The sequence below is a fragment of the Herpailurus yagouaroundi genome, unplaced genomic scaffold (assembly GCF_014898765.1).
Source record: "Herpailurus yagouaroundi ecotype Mexico unplaced genomic scaffold, PumYag 203, whole genome shotgun sequence".
Taxonomy (NCBI): domain Eukaryota; kingdom Metazoa; phylum Chordata; class Mammalia; order Carnivora; family Felidae; genus Herpailurus; species Herpailurus yagouaroundi.
This window is the reverse complement of record NW_024412434.1, coordinates 11,507,965-11,523,483: the sequence shown is the minus strand read 5'-3', so window position 1 is coordinate 11,523,483 and position 15,519 is coordinate 11,507,965. Positions and strand designations below refer to the sequence as shown.

General features: G+C 41.7%; 1 protein-coding gene across 21 annotated transcripts in view; it reads left to right on the top strand.

Annotated features, from left to right (window-relative positions):
* The window catches only part of KIAA1217 (KIAA1217 ortholog), a 398,770-nt gene that overhangs the window by 297,844 nt on the left and 85,407 nt on the right, over nucleotides 1–15,519 (top strand). For 19 of the 21 annotated variants that reach the window (XM_040451215.1, XM_040451216.1, XM_040451217.1 and 16 more), the window contains 2 exons: nucleotides 532–730; nucleotides 4,828–4,921. In XM_040451215.1, coding sequence (XP_040307149.1) covers nucleotides 532–730; nucleotides 4,828–4,921 — 293 coding nt within the window. Of the gene's footprint in view, nucleotides 1–531; nucleotides 731–3,952; nucleotides 4,064–4,827; nucleotides 4,922–14,020; nucleotides 14,356–15,519 lie in introns of those variants that run through there. The other 2 variants (XM_040451208.1, XM_040451210.1) reach the window with 2 other exon arrangements.

Sequence of the window (15,519 nt, the reverse complement as noted above, 5' to 3'; positions counted from 1 at the left end):
CATTTTCTTTCTGAAACATTGGGGTGCCAGATTCTTTTCTTAGATAGTTTCATTTGGCATAAACATTCAATAAATATGTATTAGAGCCACAGAAATATTGTAGCCTTTCCACTTAACATGTCTCTGAATGGACTATAAAGATTTAAACTGTATAGCGTACCCATCGCTATAATGATTGTGTTGTTAGTTAACGAAAGACATGGGGAAAATCACCCTACGGAGTCAAACTCCTAAATTTTCCTTTCAGGGGAATCAAGTATTGTCTTTTGCTTTCGGCTACCAGAAGTTAGCTTCCTGTCTCTGGTTTTAAGAGTTGAAAATTAGCCTCTTTAACATCTGCCTGGACTCCAAAGAATAAAAGTGAATATTTATGCGAATCTTTGGAAATTCCAAACAAATGTCTCTTATTACACTCTTTCCAAGCTTGTCCTGAACATTGCTGTCTGTGGTAAGACAGGAGTGGCTGAACTTTTGCTGCGTGTTGTGTGCATCTTGATCTGGGACTGATAACCGTGTTCATTTTGCATGCAGGGGTTCTCTATCTCCAGTATGGGGATGAAACCAAGCAGCTCAGGATGCCGAATGAAATCACAAGTGCAGACACAATCCGTGCTCTCTTCGTAAGTGCCTTTCCACAGCAGCTCACCATGAAGATGCTAGAGTCGCCCAGTGTTGCCATTTACATCAAAGACGAAAGCAGAAATGTCTATTATGAACTAAACGATGTAAGGTAGGTAGTTACATCGTGTGTGTGTGCGCGTGTGTGTGTGTATGTGTATGTCCAGCATACTGCATTTAGCATTGTTACAGTTTGTACTGAGTCCTAATCTCTCCGTGTCCCCATGAACAAAGCACAGACAGCTATTACCCTGATTGGTAGGCTTATCTTACCCCCAGGTATGGATTCACGATCTGCTTTTCTGTAATCCATTTATAAGGTCTGGTTTACAAAGATGAGGACAGACTTCTTCCACATAGATCCTTGCCTATTACATCTGAAAAGAATGTTAAGAAATAATCTAGTCCACTAAGAGTTAGGGAAACTGAGGCCCAGAAGGTAGTGGAGTGACTTGATCAACACCATAAGGCCATGCTTGTGACTGGAACTTTCCCAGCTCCTTCTCAAGTGCTCTTTCCCTCACAGAGGCCGTGAAACATTTTAGGTAATGATCCCACTGCGCCATTATTTACACCAACAGGTTAGAGTCGAAGCAGGGGACCCTGTGCTGTTGTCCACAAGAAAAAAGGCTGAGAAACATTGTCCTTTTTCATGTTTTTCTTAAATAGTTGGCCTTACCAAAGAATCTCACTTCCCAGGTGGGCTTTCTCCAGGGCCCCCAGGAGAATGTCCTCTCAAATGAAGCTAAGCAGACTCAAGCCACAGCAGGCTGCACAGAAGTAAAAGCATCTGTGTCTACTGAGGTGTTGGTGTGTCCAGAGCAGAGGCGACCCATCTGATCTCTTCCAGCCAAACAGCCTGACAAACCGGACTTAGGTCAGCACAGAAAAGCAGTCGCTCCTATAGCCTCTAGACATTTTAGAACTTAAAAAATTATGTAGTGACTAATTCAGCCCTTTCATTTTATGGGACCAGAAACTCAGATGTGTAAAAGTTAAAGGGCTCATTCAAGATCACACAGCCAGGTTATTTCCAAGCCCAGCCCCAGGCCTGACTGTCCGCATCCTTGGTGACGAGTTTCTTATTCCCTCGGAATGTTCCCTGACCAACTGACCTGGTCCACAACTTGGATTTTTGGGTCCCTTCCCCATGGGGACAACAGGATGCCCTGTTTCTTCATTATGAAATTAATAAGAACCACTTCCTAAAAATATGCCTCCTAGTGCATACTAAGTGTAAACTGATAAATATCTAACAATGATCAGAGATGACATATTTAGGCGTGTGCCAAAGTGTATGAGTAATTTAGGGCTTTCAAAGTTTGACGCATGCCCTAAGGTATGGGTGCTACATCTGTTGCCCGGCCTTGCTGCTTTTAAAAAACATGTTTAAATATTCATGGGTATCAGAAAATTCATGTCTGTTTTTTGAAATAAATTATTAATCAGCCTGTCACCAAAAAACAAAATCAAATTTATAGAGCATGAACTTAAACGTGGAGCGATCGCAGTATCTCTGAAGAGTGTGTTTGCGGTCATACGATCGCATGTAGTATTTTCACACAGACATACAGCAATTGTTTTACAGCAATTTTCTTGAATTTCCATGTTGTGCAGTCAGAGTACTGGAATAATAAATCCGTATAACACTACACGAAGCCACTTTTCATTATGGAGCTCAAGCCTGATGAGGTGATTAGAAACAATTGGACCCCACTGTCTTGCAACCAGTTTTATTTATTGACTTATTTATTTTCATGCAAGCACTTTTAAACTGCAATGAGTCACGATTTTCTAGAGACTTTCCCAAACTCAGGGTGCTACTGCTAGGGTTTCCTCTACACGATCTTCCAGAGTGTTGCAAGGAAGTCTTAGAAAAAGAGATGGGAGGGAGGTCAAAGAGGACGAGGTCGCCCCAAATTTCAAACTGAGATACTTCTCCTTGATGCAAAGTCAGTTGACAAAATAGATAAAAATAGTGCTTGAGAGAAGATGGGATCCTTTCTTTAAACATTAATAATATTCAGTTAATATGTTTACATTTGTGAAAGTGATTTTAATCTCATTTAAAATGTTTAACTGGTGGGGCGGGGGGGGGGGCGCCTGGGGGGCTCAGTGGGTTAAGCATCCGACTTCGGCTCACGTCATGATCTCGCGATTCATGAGTTTGAGCCCCGGGTCAGGCTCTGTGCTGACAGCTCAGAGCCTGGAGCCTGCTTCCAGTTCTGTGTCTCCCTCTCTCTCTGCCCCTCCCCTGCTCGTATCTGAATAAACGTTAAAAAAAAATGTTTTAATGTTTAACTGGAAAATCATTGATTTATAACTTTGTCTATAATTTTACTTTTCCGTATTTTGATTTCCTTATAAAAATGGACCTACAAATATTTTAAGTGGGTAAAGTGTTTTTATTTCGTGATGAATATAATGTTTATGCTAGGTGATCAAATGTAGGTTTTTTTCCCAAGAATTACTCTCTTTCTTTGCTCATGTGCATAAAATGCCTCAATTATGTTTTATTTGAATGGGAGAATAAATTCTCACCATCGGCATTATATACAGTGTCCCCCTTCCCCACAAAATGTACCATGTAGACTATAACTGAAGACAATGGCTTTCATCTTCTGAGCCCAGAGACAAATTTCCTTTCACATCCAGTATTTTTGAGACAAATTTCCTTTCATATCTAGTATTTTTGAAGTGAGAGCGTATTTGTTAAACATTTAACTATTTCGTCATTGTGTTGGGTTCTTCATATTTTCCTTAGGGAAATGCTGTAGAGCGGTCAGGTTGAAATTCCATGTTGTAAATGTTGCCATGGTAAATGCAATCTGGGCCTTTGCTGTTGGTTCCTCTTGGATGAGCATGTTTCTAAATTAATCATAAACCAACCTCATCTTTTTAAAATACCTTTAGAATCACACTAAGTTTTTTTCATGGCTCAAGTGAGGTTTTCAGCTTCTTCATATTGTCACTTGTGACTCCCTCCCCCCTCCAGCCACGGGAGGGTCCTTTAGGGAATACCTGTATCCTCACCTTCTGTGAGCTCCTGCCTTCGCAGTAACCCAACCCCTCTCACACCAGCTTGTAATGAGCTACTTGAAGGCTGGGGCAGCCATGCAAGCTTGGGCTAGTCATTGCTTCAAAGCAATTACTGACATATTTAAAGGAGGGAAGCAAGACCAGTCCAAGAATCCCTCAGTTCATGTAAAACAAAACATAACCCAGTAATGCCAGAGATTGCGATCAGCCCACAGAGCGTGTGCTGCACCTGGAGGAAAGGAATGCGTTTTCCTGCACACATTTCCCTGAGCTCAGCGCGCCGGCCTTGGGGAGACTCAGTGTAGACGGGGCTGAAAGTGCCCTGGGTGGCCCTTCTGCTGATGAAAGCTGAATGTGGAGGGAGAAGGACTTCACAGACGTTCATATGCTTTTAAACAATTATAAGGTAGGGCTCTAAGCAAGGTGTGGGACTTCTGTCCTTTGCTGCAGTATGGCTGACACTGGAGCTCTAAACGCTGGGCTCAGAAGGAGAAACAGACTTTCTCTGCTATTCCTGCGGAAGACTTTCTCTGCTATTCCTTCTAAACACCCTGCACGTCCAGGAAGTCAACCTGTATGCAGAAAAGTCTTTTTAAAACCCACTGTGGAAGAGAAAAAAAGGGCATCGGAAGGATACTAGTTCTGATCTTGGTGGTACCATTTTTTTTTTTTTTCTGGACTGCAAATACATTTTCTTTTCCTTGCTGAAAGTATTTGAAGGGGAAACCATTTTCATTCGTGCGCATTCATGAGATAAGCAGAAAACCAGGTGTTTGGGCAAAGTAAACTATTAAATATTTAAATATTAACCAAATCTCTTTGAACGTATTGTAAGTATTGGAGCTTTATTGTCTCTTTAAGTGTTAGCTTTTCTTGCTCAAATCTTGAAAGAAAACCCGTGCTACCTGGTATTTGTGGGTGGAGGACTCTGGGGAAAGACTGATACTTTCCTAAGAACAAAAACAGGATAGAAAAGCCGAGGTCACTTTTCTCCTTTTCCTTATTTATTTTTGCCCATTTTGTGGTGAAGGGACTTTTTGTCTGGTTGATTGTAGACAACAGCTGGAGTGTCTGTTCATGTCTTTTACCTGATTCTCCAGGGCAGGCAAAGGACACGGCCAAAATAAGGCTCCTTTCATCTGCCATAGTTATTGCTGTGTTTGATTCCAGGAACATTCAGGACCGATCGCTCCTCAAAGTGTACAATAAGGACCCTGCGCACGCATTCAATCACACACCGAAAACTGTGAATGGAGACATGAGGGTAAGTGTTCCCGTTCTATTCTTAATTTTGTTCGACAGGTCAGACCGGCCCATTCGTTCTCTGGCATGGTCTCCTGATGGCAACCACAGTCCACCATCAGATCTTAAAGGTTCTCAACACTCATCTTGTCTGATGACTCATTATTTGTTCCTTGGTAAAGAAACCAGATTTCCTGGACATTTGGGGCAAAGGGAGTGATATAGGGCCCGACACATCCTCATTTATCTCTAAGCATGGAATTTCGTTGTGTCCTCACTCCGAGGGGATCCTGAGAATCTTTGCATAAAAGTGTCTGTGGTCTACGTACAATTAACTTACTCAGAGGATCTCTTGCTCTTTTTTTCTCCAATGAATCTGTTAACATTCTCCTGTCAGCTATTCCAAGCATCCTACTTAAATTGTTTCCTTTCGAATTGAAGACCGTTTGCTGCTGTACTGTATTAATATTATCAGACCTTATCTGAATCACGTTGAAGGCATAGTCCAAAAATCTGCATGATTTGGGAGCTAAAGTTCTCTGGAGGTAGATCATCTCAGAAGATTATCCAAACATTCAAAGCACACAGGGATGTTTTGAAGAAAAAAGCACCGGGGAACAGAAAAGGCAGATTTTTAAAATCACATTAATGCAGGTTCGCTAAAAAGGGATTGAGTTTCTAACAATAACGTTACGTTCCCCTCCAGCTGTACCTCCTCCCCACCACACACACAAATTTAGAAGATGCTGCACCATTTTATATCATCCTTTCTGAGGATGAGCACTTTGCTGGATGCTGGAGTTTAACTAGAAAAAAGTAAATGAATAGGTGTTCTTGTCAAAGAGACCCAGGCACTGTCTGTCCGTGTCGTGGTAGCATTCCCGAGGTAAGGCTGTCTCTGCTTCTGGACAGCACGTATCAGTTTGCTGTTGTTGCTGTAACAAATGAATATACGTTTAGTGGCTTAAAATGACACAGGTTTACTATCTTAAACTTCTCGAGGTCAGAAGTCTGACATGGTCCTCAGTGGACTATAAACTCCAGGAGTCATTGACAGGACATCAGCTGTCCTTTCTGGAAGCTGTAGAGAGAATGTCTCCATTTTTCCCAGTTTCTGGAGGTCACACGCATTCCTTGACTTCGGGTCCCCTTTCTCCATCTTCCGACTCAGCCAAATAGCATCTCTCTGACCCTGATTCCATCATCACGTCTCTAACCCTCCCTCTTCCACTTTTAAGGACATTTGTGATTACATCAAGCCCACCCAGTGCTCCAAAATAATCTCCTTATTTTAAGGTCGGCTCTGTAGCAACCTTAATCCCCCTTTCTTGTATAGTCAGAGGTTCAGTGGATTCGGATGCAGACATCTTTGGGGGACGATTGTTCTGCGTCCCCCACAAGGTGTGTGAGTTTAGGACCGAGAGGCCAGGAGGATCGAAAGCACTGGAAGAATTTCTAGGGAATGCTGGACTGCAATATGAGTGATGACATTGTGGGACAGAGCCCACACCTTGGGAAAAAGGCTTCTTACGTCCTCAACTGCTTTTTTTTATGTCAGAAATGATGTGCAATTTGAAGTGAAGGCTGTGTTGCTACTTCAGAAAATCTAGGATTTTGAGGCTTATTTTTAGCTAGTTACACTTTAAATGTAAACCAGCACCACGTGAAGACAGATTGAGTCATGCTGGTCATGAAACATGGACTGAGTGTCATAGTACCCTTGCTTTTTATTATTTCATTATTTTTTCTCACTGACGTCCTTAAGTGTCTTTGTTCCCTTGGTATCCTTATTTTTTTGATACGTCTGGCCTTCGAACTGGACATTCGTGGCTGTCACAGTTCTGTTTCTGTTACATGGAGGCCACAAGGGGCCCCAGAATCGCCTCTGAAAATCTTGTTTATGGCTGGGGAGGACACCTGTTTTAACTCTTAAGCAGATGTGGTACCTACATAAAGACCAGCAGTGAGCACGTAGAGACTTAAATATCAACCATATGGATGAAACCCGTTAGAATTCAGAACTTTGGCTATGAGTTTCAGTAAAGCTGTTCTGCTTTCACTTTTAGACGAGACCCTAGCGATCTTTCTGTGTTGCCCACAGCCTCCTTTTACACAGTGGGGTGTGTGTGTGTGTGTGTGTGTGTGTGTGTGTGTGTGAGGAAATCAACTGTTGTCCTCAGATGACAAGACAGCACATGTTCGCCATCCAACCCACAGACACGCTTTTAGGTTTCCATGAAGACTACTCAGATATGAGAAACAGAACGTGGTTTTAAAACCAACGAGGTGTGATCATGCCTGCAGTTTGTAACTTGGCCCTGATTTGCAGATTCCAGAAGCTAAGAGACATGGAATTCTCTCTCTTTCCTCCGTGAGCGTGGCTGCCTTGCCATTAAAGGAAAGGAGGTTTTGGTGAGCCCGTCCTGAAGCCCAGATGCATTACCCCGTCAGTTATGGTAAAGAACAGAAAGAGAGAGCAAAGCAGGGATCAATTGTTGTAGACTAAACCAAGCTGCGTGGTAGGCTTAGGGGAGCTCCATCCTTCCGTATGTTTGCAATGTGCGCGTGGCCGTGAAGAAATCTGATGATAACTACTCGTATGAGTCAGTTACGCAGCCCTGCGCCTGATGTCATCTGCCTTCAACCACCAGCCTCCAGATGCAGCCTGGGACAGCCCGCCCGGCTGCCCACTCATTACCAGCAAATACGCATATCAGCAGAAACATTGGTTGGATCAAGCAGGGGTGCAAAAACAGCAACACCAGAGCTTGGCAGTGGCCCCTGAGACCGTCTGGCAACGGTGCCTTTAAGATCTTACCTGCAAAACCCAAGAAAACGTGAGACTCCGAATCCACCACAGTCCGTTCCCCAGAGCAGTTTTATGATGGCGGTGGTGTTACTCAGGAAGCATGTTAGACTCAAGTATTAACTTTGAGGTTGTGGGCCCCAGAGCATGCACAGAATATGCCTGCTGGGGAAAACATGTGTCTAGTTTTTCATTTAGCATCTAGCTGAGCACTTCTGAGGCTAGTCTGTGGAAGGAGACTTGTAGTTTTCTGCTGGAACTGAGCACACCCGGCTCCTGATTCTTTACACGTGGGTGCAAATCACCCTGATCTAATTTAATCACATGGCTTTTGTTTTATTACAAAATTAGATAGTCGCTTTGAAATTCAGTTCCCAAGGGATTGAGCTCACCATATGGAAGAGGCCCTCTTGCAAAAAATGGTGCATGCATTCACAGGGCTTGCAATTCACAAACGTACAACTCAAAGATGAGCCATTCCATTTTGTGGCTCTCAGAGGGTACCAGTGACTTCCTGTTCGCCAAACCCAGTGGCTTTTTCACAGTTAGGGCCTTTTCTATCTTTTTACGCACTTTGAGATTACTACCTGAGATTTTCTGCTCCCATCTTTCAGTTCTTTCCCTCTTGTGTGTCTTTAATTTTTACTTATATGTGACAGCTTTGCGTTTAGATATGCATTTCGAACACACTCCCCAGAATTGGCCCTACATTCTAAATTATTTCCTAATACCAAAATCAGTCGCTGCCTCCCAGACCTCTTTTATTTCAGGTCCGCATTTGCACTAACCAGTGGTTTCCTTCGAAATCTTGGTTCCCATTACACCGCCATTTCTAAATCTCCTACGTATGTTCAAACACATCTCAGCCTGCTTCATTCACTAACTCCTCTTCCTTCTGCTCCTAAACCATCTTCAGTGTGCTCCGGCAGAACTCACTACAGTGTGTGTGTGTGTTGAGTGTGTGTATATGTGTGAATTTGCTTTTGTTTAAATCTGCACCTTTTCACTTGTGGTTTTTATCTTACTGCTGGCTTCGCTTACCTCAACGTGGATGACCCTAGAAACTATAACCCTAACTTTGCCATTTCTCTAGACTTCAAGAGCTCAGTGTTCAACTTCCAGTGACTATCTCCATGTGGATATTCTTCCAATGTCTCCGTTATATCCTGTTGAAAAAATCCTAATTTCTTTCTCTCCTAAGTCCTTTTCCTGCTTGCTTTTCTATTTTTGCACATAGTAGGGTGACTGCGATGGTGTATGTGTGTGTGTGTTTTGAAGGGTGGGGAAGAAGAGACTTAAAAAGTTGAGCTATCAGTGATTCTTTAAGTGCCTGACCCCTGTTTCTCAACAAATCCCTGGTCACCAGAGCTCATGCAGGCCACTCAGCAAGGCCTCTCATGGATGATCCTTCTACCATTGCCTGCACCATTGCTAACTTTTTTGAGCATTTACTGCACACTCCTACAGGGGATCTCATTTAATCCCCAGGACAACGTTTTGAGGCAGGTATCGGTATAAGCCCTCATATTTAGAGCTCAGAAAACAGTCACTTAGGTATGTTAAGAAATTTTTCCAAGAATACACAGCTAGAGAGTGGTAGAGCTTAGATTTGAACCCAGGTAGGTAGGCTCCAGGTCTTCAGCTCTTGGCAACATGACTCTGCTGCTCTAGGTCTGGCGTTCAGTATTATCCTAGCAATCAGTCATGCAACAGTCTTTAGCCAGGCTTCCAACTCTTCTCACCCCAGTCTAACGACGACTGTTCCCCAAGCCATACCCCTAAGCCCACCTTCCCACTGCGCAAAGAATAGCACAGGCCGATGGACAGTATCATCTGCACCCCAACACCCAAGCATCAGAGACGCCTCACAGTTCTTACTCCAGGTGTGTGAGGTGGCCTTTCCTTCCCCAAATATCTACCTTTCAAAATTCTATCCATCTAGCACACTACAAAACGGTTGCCCAATTCCTTCTATAAGCTACTGGCCTGAGAAAAGGGTTGGCGGGGACAGTATTACGTTTCCTGGGTCACATCTATACCCTAACAACCAAATGCCATGTGTGTGCCATGTTAGGATCCTGATTGGAACAACCAACTCTAACAAAAGAAAAAAGAAAAAAATCTTTGAAACCCTTTAAGAAATCCGAACATGTGTTAGAAATTGGATGATATTAGGGGATAACTGGTAATTCTGTTGGGTATAATAATGGCTTGCTGGTTATGTTTTTTAAAATGAGACATACTAAGTGTTTACAGGCTAAATGGCATGATAAATGGGACTTGCTGAAAAATAGTCCAGCAGAGTAAACCCAAAAAGTGGACAAAATTGGTAATACAATACAAAATGATTGTTACAAAATTGGAGGATACAAAATTGGTAAACTGCTGAAAAATGTCAAAGATAGATGAAAGGAATTCCCTGTATTATTTTCTCCACTGTTTCTGAATGGTTGAAAATATCTGCATTAAGATCTGTCAAAACACAAACGCTTGTTTTTAGAGGCCAAATGAAAGACCACCTACTCGATGAAGCTTTCCCTAATGCTCTGTCAGAATTTATCTTTCCTTTTTGGGGCACGTTGCACATTGTCCTTGTGTTATAATTATTTATCGATTTATTTTTAAGTAATAGCACTTTTTTTTTTAACTTATTTGAGAGAAAGAGAGAGAACATGTGCGGGGGAGGGGACGTTAGAGAGAGAGGGAGACGGAATCCCAAACAGGCTCTGCACAGTCAGCACAGAGCCCAATGCAGGGTTTGAACCCACGAACCATGAGATTATGACCTGAGCCAAAACCGAGAGTCAGACGCTCCTACGATGGAGTGACCCAGGCACCCCATGGTATTATAATCATTTGAATGCACATTCATCTCAGTCTGCAAGACTGTAAATTCTCCAAAAGCATAAACTGTCTTGTGTTCATCTTTGTATCCCTCAGAAAGTCGGCCGAGGTGTCCTACCCATGGTGAGTGTAAACACGGAATGCATTGAGTACTATCATGGTAGTGCTGTAAATACTGTATTATTCATTTTCTGTCATTAACGAGAACCCACTGTAAAAATATCTCTCTGTTCTCATCACCAGAAATAGTTGTGCTTCTCCTGGTTTATTTTTGTCATATGGACACTTTGAATCTTGAAAGTGATCATTTTCCCTCTTTGTGTTGCTACTCTAAAGCTTGGAATTAAATTTGTGGCCCGCCCACAACAAGCGTACAGGCGTTTGCGGCGTGTATTTTGTGTGTTGGCTTCGTTCCTGGCCTCTCTTTTTTAATTTTCCTATTTTTATCTTTTTGTCATATGCTCCACTTTGACTTTTTTGGGGCAAAATTGTAATGATTTATGTGAATTCTATTCCTTTGTGGAATCAGGCAGAATATAAGAAGTATTCATTCTATACCATTGTTTTTTTTTTTCGATGTAAGGTAAGAGACCTTTTTGTATCTCTACAGTAGGCAATGTGCTAAATACTTTACATACTGTGTAGTCCATAGCTCTGCAAAGTAGGTATACTGTCTCCATCTTTATGGATGATACGACTGAGGCCAGTGAGTCTTTCCCAGGCCCACAAGCTGGTAAATGTCAGACATCAGATTTGAACCCAGTTCTTTCTAACTCTTTGTATTCAGTTCTAGCCTCCCTTCCTTGATATTTCTATTAAAGTTTTAAAAGTTTTGAAATGATGCTCCTGATGAGATTTTAGAACATGTAAATATCCTTTCTTAATATCTGTTTCACTTTCTTAACTCTACTCTGCATCTATTTCGTGGCATCTTTTTATATTTAACTTTGCTCCATTTCATTCTTTTTTGGCCAAGCTAAAAAGATACTCTCCACCCTTACCCCCACTCCCACCCACCCCCCCAAAAAAAATAAAAGAAGAAGAAGCATATGTCATTTAGTATGTATGTCTGAAATGGCCATGCCTTAGAGCTTTTTTCCATGGGGTAGTGTTCTGGCTGAGAGGAAGGTTTCGGGATTTGGGGAGGGATGAAATAATCCTATAGAAATGGAAGAGGAAAGAACCCCAGAGAAATGGAAGTTTCCAGGGCACCTGGGTGGCTCAAATCTATTGAGCATCCAACTTTGGCCTCAGGTCATGATCTCATGGCTCTCGAGTTGTCAACATGGAGCCTGCTTGGGATTCTCTGTCCCCCTCTCTCTTTACCCCTCCCTGCTTGTGCACTCTCTCTCAAAAATAAACAAACATTTTTTTTTTAAAAAAAAGGAAAGAAGTGGAAGTTTCCAGAAACACTCTTTCATCATTCAAGGTCCTCCTCCTTGACCCACCACCACCAGCAGTGGTATTAGTGACTATCATTCATCACCTACTGACTCTCTGCCAGGTACTGCTCCAAACGTCGCACCCCTATTCATTCTCATTTGATTCTCAGAACAACCCAGTGTGAAGGAAATTCTCATTATCCCCTGTTTCAGATGTGGGAGCCAAAGGTCAGAGAGGATAGGGAACTTGCTCGAAGCCGCACGGCTCTTCAGTGGTAGAACTGGCTTTGGAACCAGGCAGGCCAACTCTAGGACTGGCCTTCTTGCTCACTCTGGTGGCCACGACTGTCCTTCCCCACTCTGCTGTCTTCATCAGCAATGTCCACGCACCACCTATGTTTGGGGACCTAACTCAAAAGCCAGTATTTTTAACATGACCTCCCTACCATTTCCTTTCGCCAAGCCTGTCTCAGAACCTCCACAGGACCTTAGCTGTCCGTCTCCTTTCCTTTCTTCCTGCCTACCATGGACACACCAGAAGTTCCTTTCTAACCCCTGAGCTTCTTTAGGGGTGAAGGTTTCCTCCAGTTCATCTTCATGCTCCCTGTGTTTCCCTCTGGCAATGTCCTGCTCTGAGGAAATTCTCATTAACTGTCCGGATGAAAAAGGGGTTCACTTCAGCACTTTTCCTACTGCAAACTTTGCGTGAATGCCCTATTTGCTAAGATCAGTACAATGATTTGTAAATAGAAGTATGAGCATCTGTAACACATTCCCTAGCTTATCTTAGTGGTAGTTCCTGACCAAAATGAGAAATGAGAATATCTGTCTTGTCCTAACAAATTCTCCCGTCCTATCAATAAAATTATATAACAGTTAATAATCCTAACTTTTCTTAACGTTTATTATTTATTTTGAGAAAGGGAGAGAGAGAGACAGTGCAAGCAGGGGAGGGGCAGAGAGAGAGGGAGGCACAGAATCCGAAGCAGGCTCCAGGCTCTGAGCTGTCAGCACAGAACCCGATGTGGGGCTCGAACTCCCAACCTGTGAGATCATGACCTGAGCCAAAGTTGGATGCTCAATGGACTGGGCCACCCAGGCACCCCAATAACCCTAACATTTAAGATGAGTCTAACAGATTTGTCGGAGTGAACTAAGTGATTGTCAGAAAAGCACACGTATTTTCCCTTTTTAAAAATTTTATTTTCAGGAGTTAAATTCACCTGTGGTAGGAAGTACACTAATCTCTGGACACCCGATTAAATATAACGGATCTTGTTTTGCTGTGTTTTATAATTCAGTGGGACAAATTTGCTGGTAGATTGAGTTGTTGTTCAGAATTCCCAATACCTCCAAACTCACAAAGTAGGATTGATGATTTCAGACCAGTTCACCTACCCCCAAGGTTCACTGGTTCACTTACCCCGCCATTATGAGTCACACCCCCTCCTTTGACTCTGGCTCTTGTGCGAGATTCTGAAGATGTAATAGTGAGCAAGTGTGGTGACTGCCCTCGCAAATCTTCTAATCTAGCAGAAGATCTGAAGTCAATAATCAACAGGTCAGTAATCAGTCGTGATACAGACATCTGTACATTTTCAAATCGGTTCCAGGCTCCGTGAAATCCTTGCCTCCGTTCTATTATTTGCTCGAGTTAGCACAGTGGAACTCACTTGAGTGATGTATCTAATTATGCCCCTTTTATGTCATGCTTTTCTGACCGGCCGAAAGATGTTTATGTTACAGTTGGTAAGGAATTACTCTTGTTGAAATGGTTACGGGGGCAAACACATTTGAATCCAGTGGCTGTCCAGAACACGGTAGAGATTTTCTTCCTCCCTAGCTGCTTCCAGTAATACTTTCTTTTATTTTCTAAGAAGCAAGAAAGGGTAATATATGCACATCTGATATACAGCTTCCAAGTGATACAAATCTCATCTTTCCTGCTGTGTGGCTGCTTGCTTTTCCTTGCACTTTTTTTTTTTTTTTGTCATTGAGAGGTTATGACAACATGAGCCATATTGTATTTATAAACATCACGTGTTTCCTTGATATGGCTTGCAGTTTCTGCCAGACGGAACACATGGAAGAAACATTTCTCGTTAGCTCAGCATTGGTTTTAGTTATGCTGATTTCCGGGACAGGAAAAATGCCTTCCTACTCAGATTTAACTTTCATAGAGTAGAAACAAAACCTCTGAATGTCCGTGAAATGGTTTTAACAAGGGTGGATACTGCTCCTTTAAACCGCATATTTTGACTAAAAGCTTCCTTCTGTAAAAAAAAAAAAAAAAAAAAAAAAAAAAGCCTTGCATTTAGTCACCATAAAGACAGAGCTGGAAGCATTCGAGAGATGGGTGGTTTCAAGGTCTCTGCAAGTCTAGAAAGTTTCTTCTAGAGGAGAAAGGTTCACGGAAGATGTAAGGTAAGAACTCTGCCTTTATAACAAAATACCATTGTCAGAATTTTTTTTTGCCATGCTGTGGCACTTCTGCCTTCAACTGAGGCAGGTCTTCTGTATTTAAGTTCAATTCAATGAAGAGTTGAAATTCCAGGTTTTTAATTTTCACTTTTTACAAACTGCTTAAAAGGAAAGTCCTTTTTTATTGGCAATCGTCTGTTTTGAAAAATCCATTTAAATGACATTTGGTTGTCTTTCATCTGTAAATCTTATGATCTAGTTTCTGTTTAACCTTATTAAAAAGAATTGAAGGTGTCAGGATTATCTGCCAGTATAGATCTCACTGATGTATGTGTTTTGTGACCATTTTCAGTGTTTTCATGAGGATGTTGACTTGTATTTAGTTTCTAAGACAAACGTAGAAGATTTGAAGATGTGATACAACGGGAGGGGAACCTTAGTCTGTGTCCTTCAACACTCCAGGGAAAATTATTTGTTGGGTTTTTTTTTTTCCTTGTGAAAAACACTTTAAATTTTAAATTAAAAATAGCTCTTATATCTCGGTTTTGACTTTTTTAAAAGAAATATCCCTGTAAGCCTCATGAGTAACACTTAAAACTTCTAGGGTTTTATGTAACAGATATAATCCTATTATGTCAGGCTTATTGATTGCCTGAAAAAACTCTTTGGCAGAAATTTTATTTACCAGACATAGCTATTTTGTCTTATTCTTGTAATAGTTAAGTCACAATATTTTGCATTTTTTTAAAAAAGAATTCAATACAGCAATGAAATTAAATTTTAAATGAGTCTGTTTCCCTTTAAAGGTTCATGTGTGCATGGATCTGCTTATCCAGATCCCTGTGGTTATCTTTATCCCCTTTTCGAGAGGAGTTAATAAGCATGAAAAGTTGTTATCTAGTGTGGTCTAAATAATATATAATATTTCATTGAATCATCAGAATAGCTCAATTTCATAGGCACAGTTATACCCATTTTTAGATCGGAAAAACTGAGGCCAAGAGATTAAGTAACGAGATCCCATACGAGTAAGTAGCAAAGCTGAAGTTCACACCCAGGCCAACTGTCTTACTAGTAGGTAAGAGCTCTAAGTCTGAAGTCAGATACAGAGAACTTAACTTGAAAGTACTAATTACAAAAAAAAAAAAAAAAAAAAAAAAAAAAAAA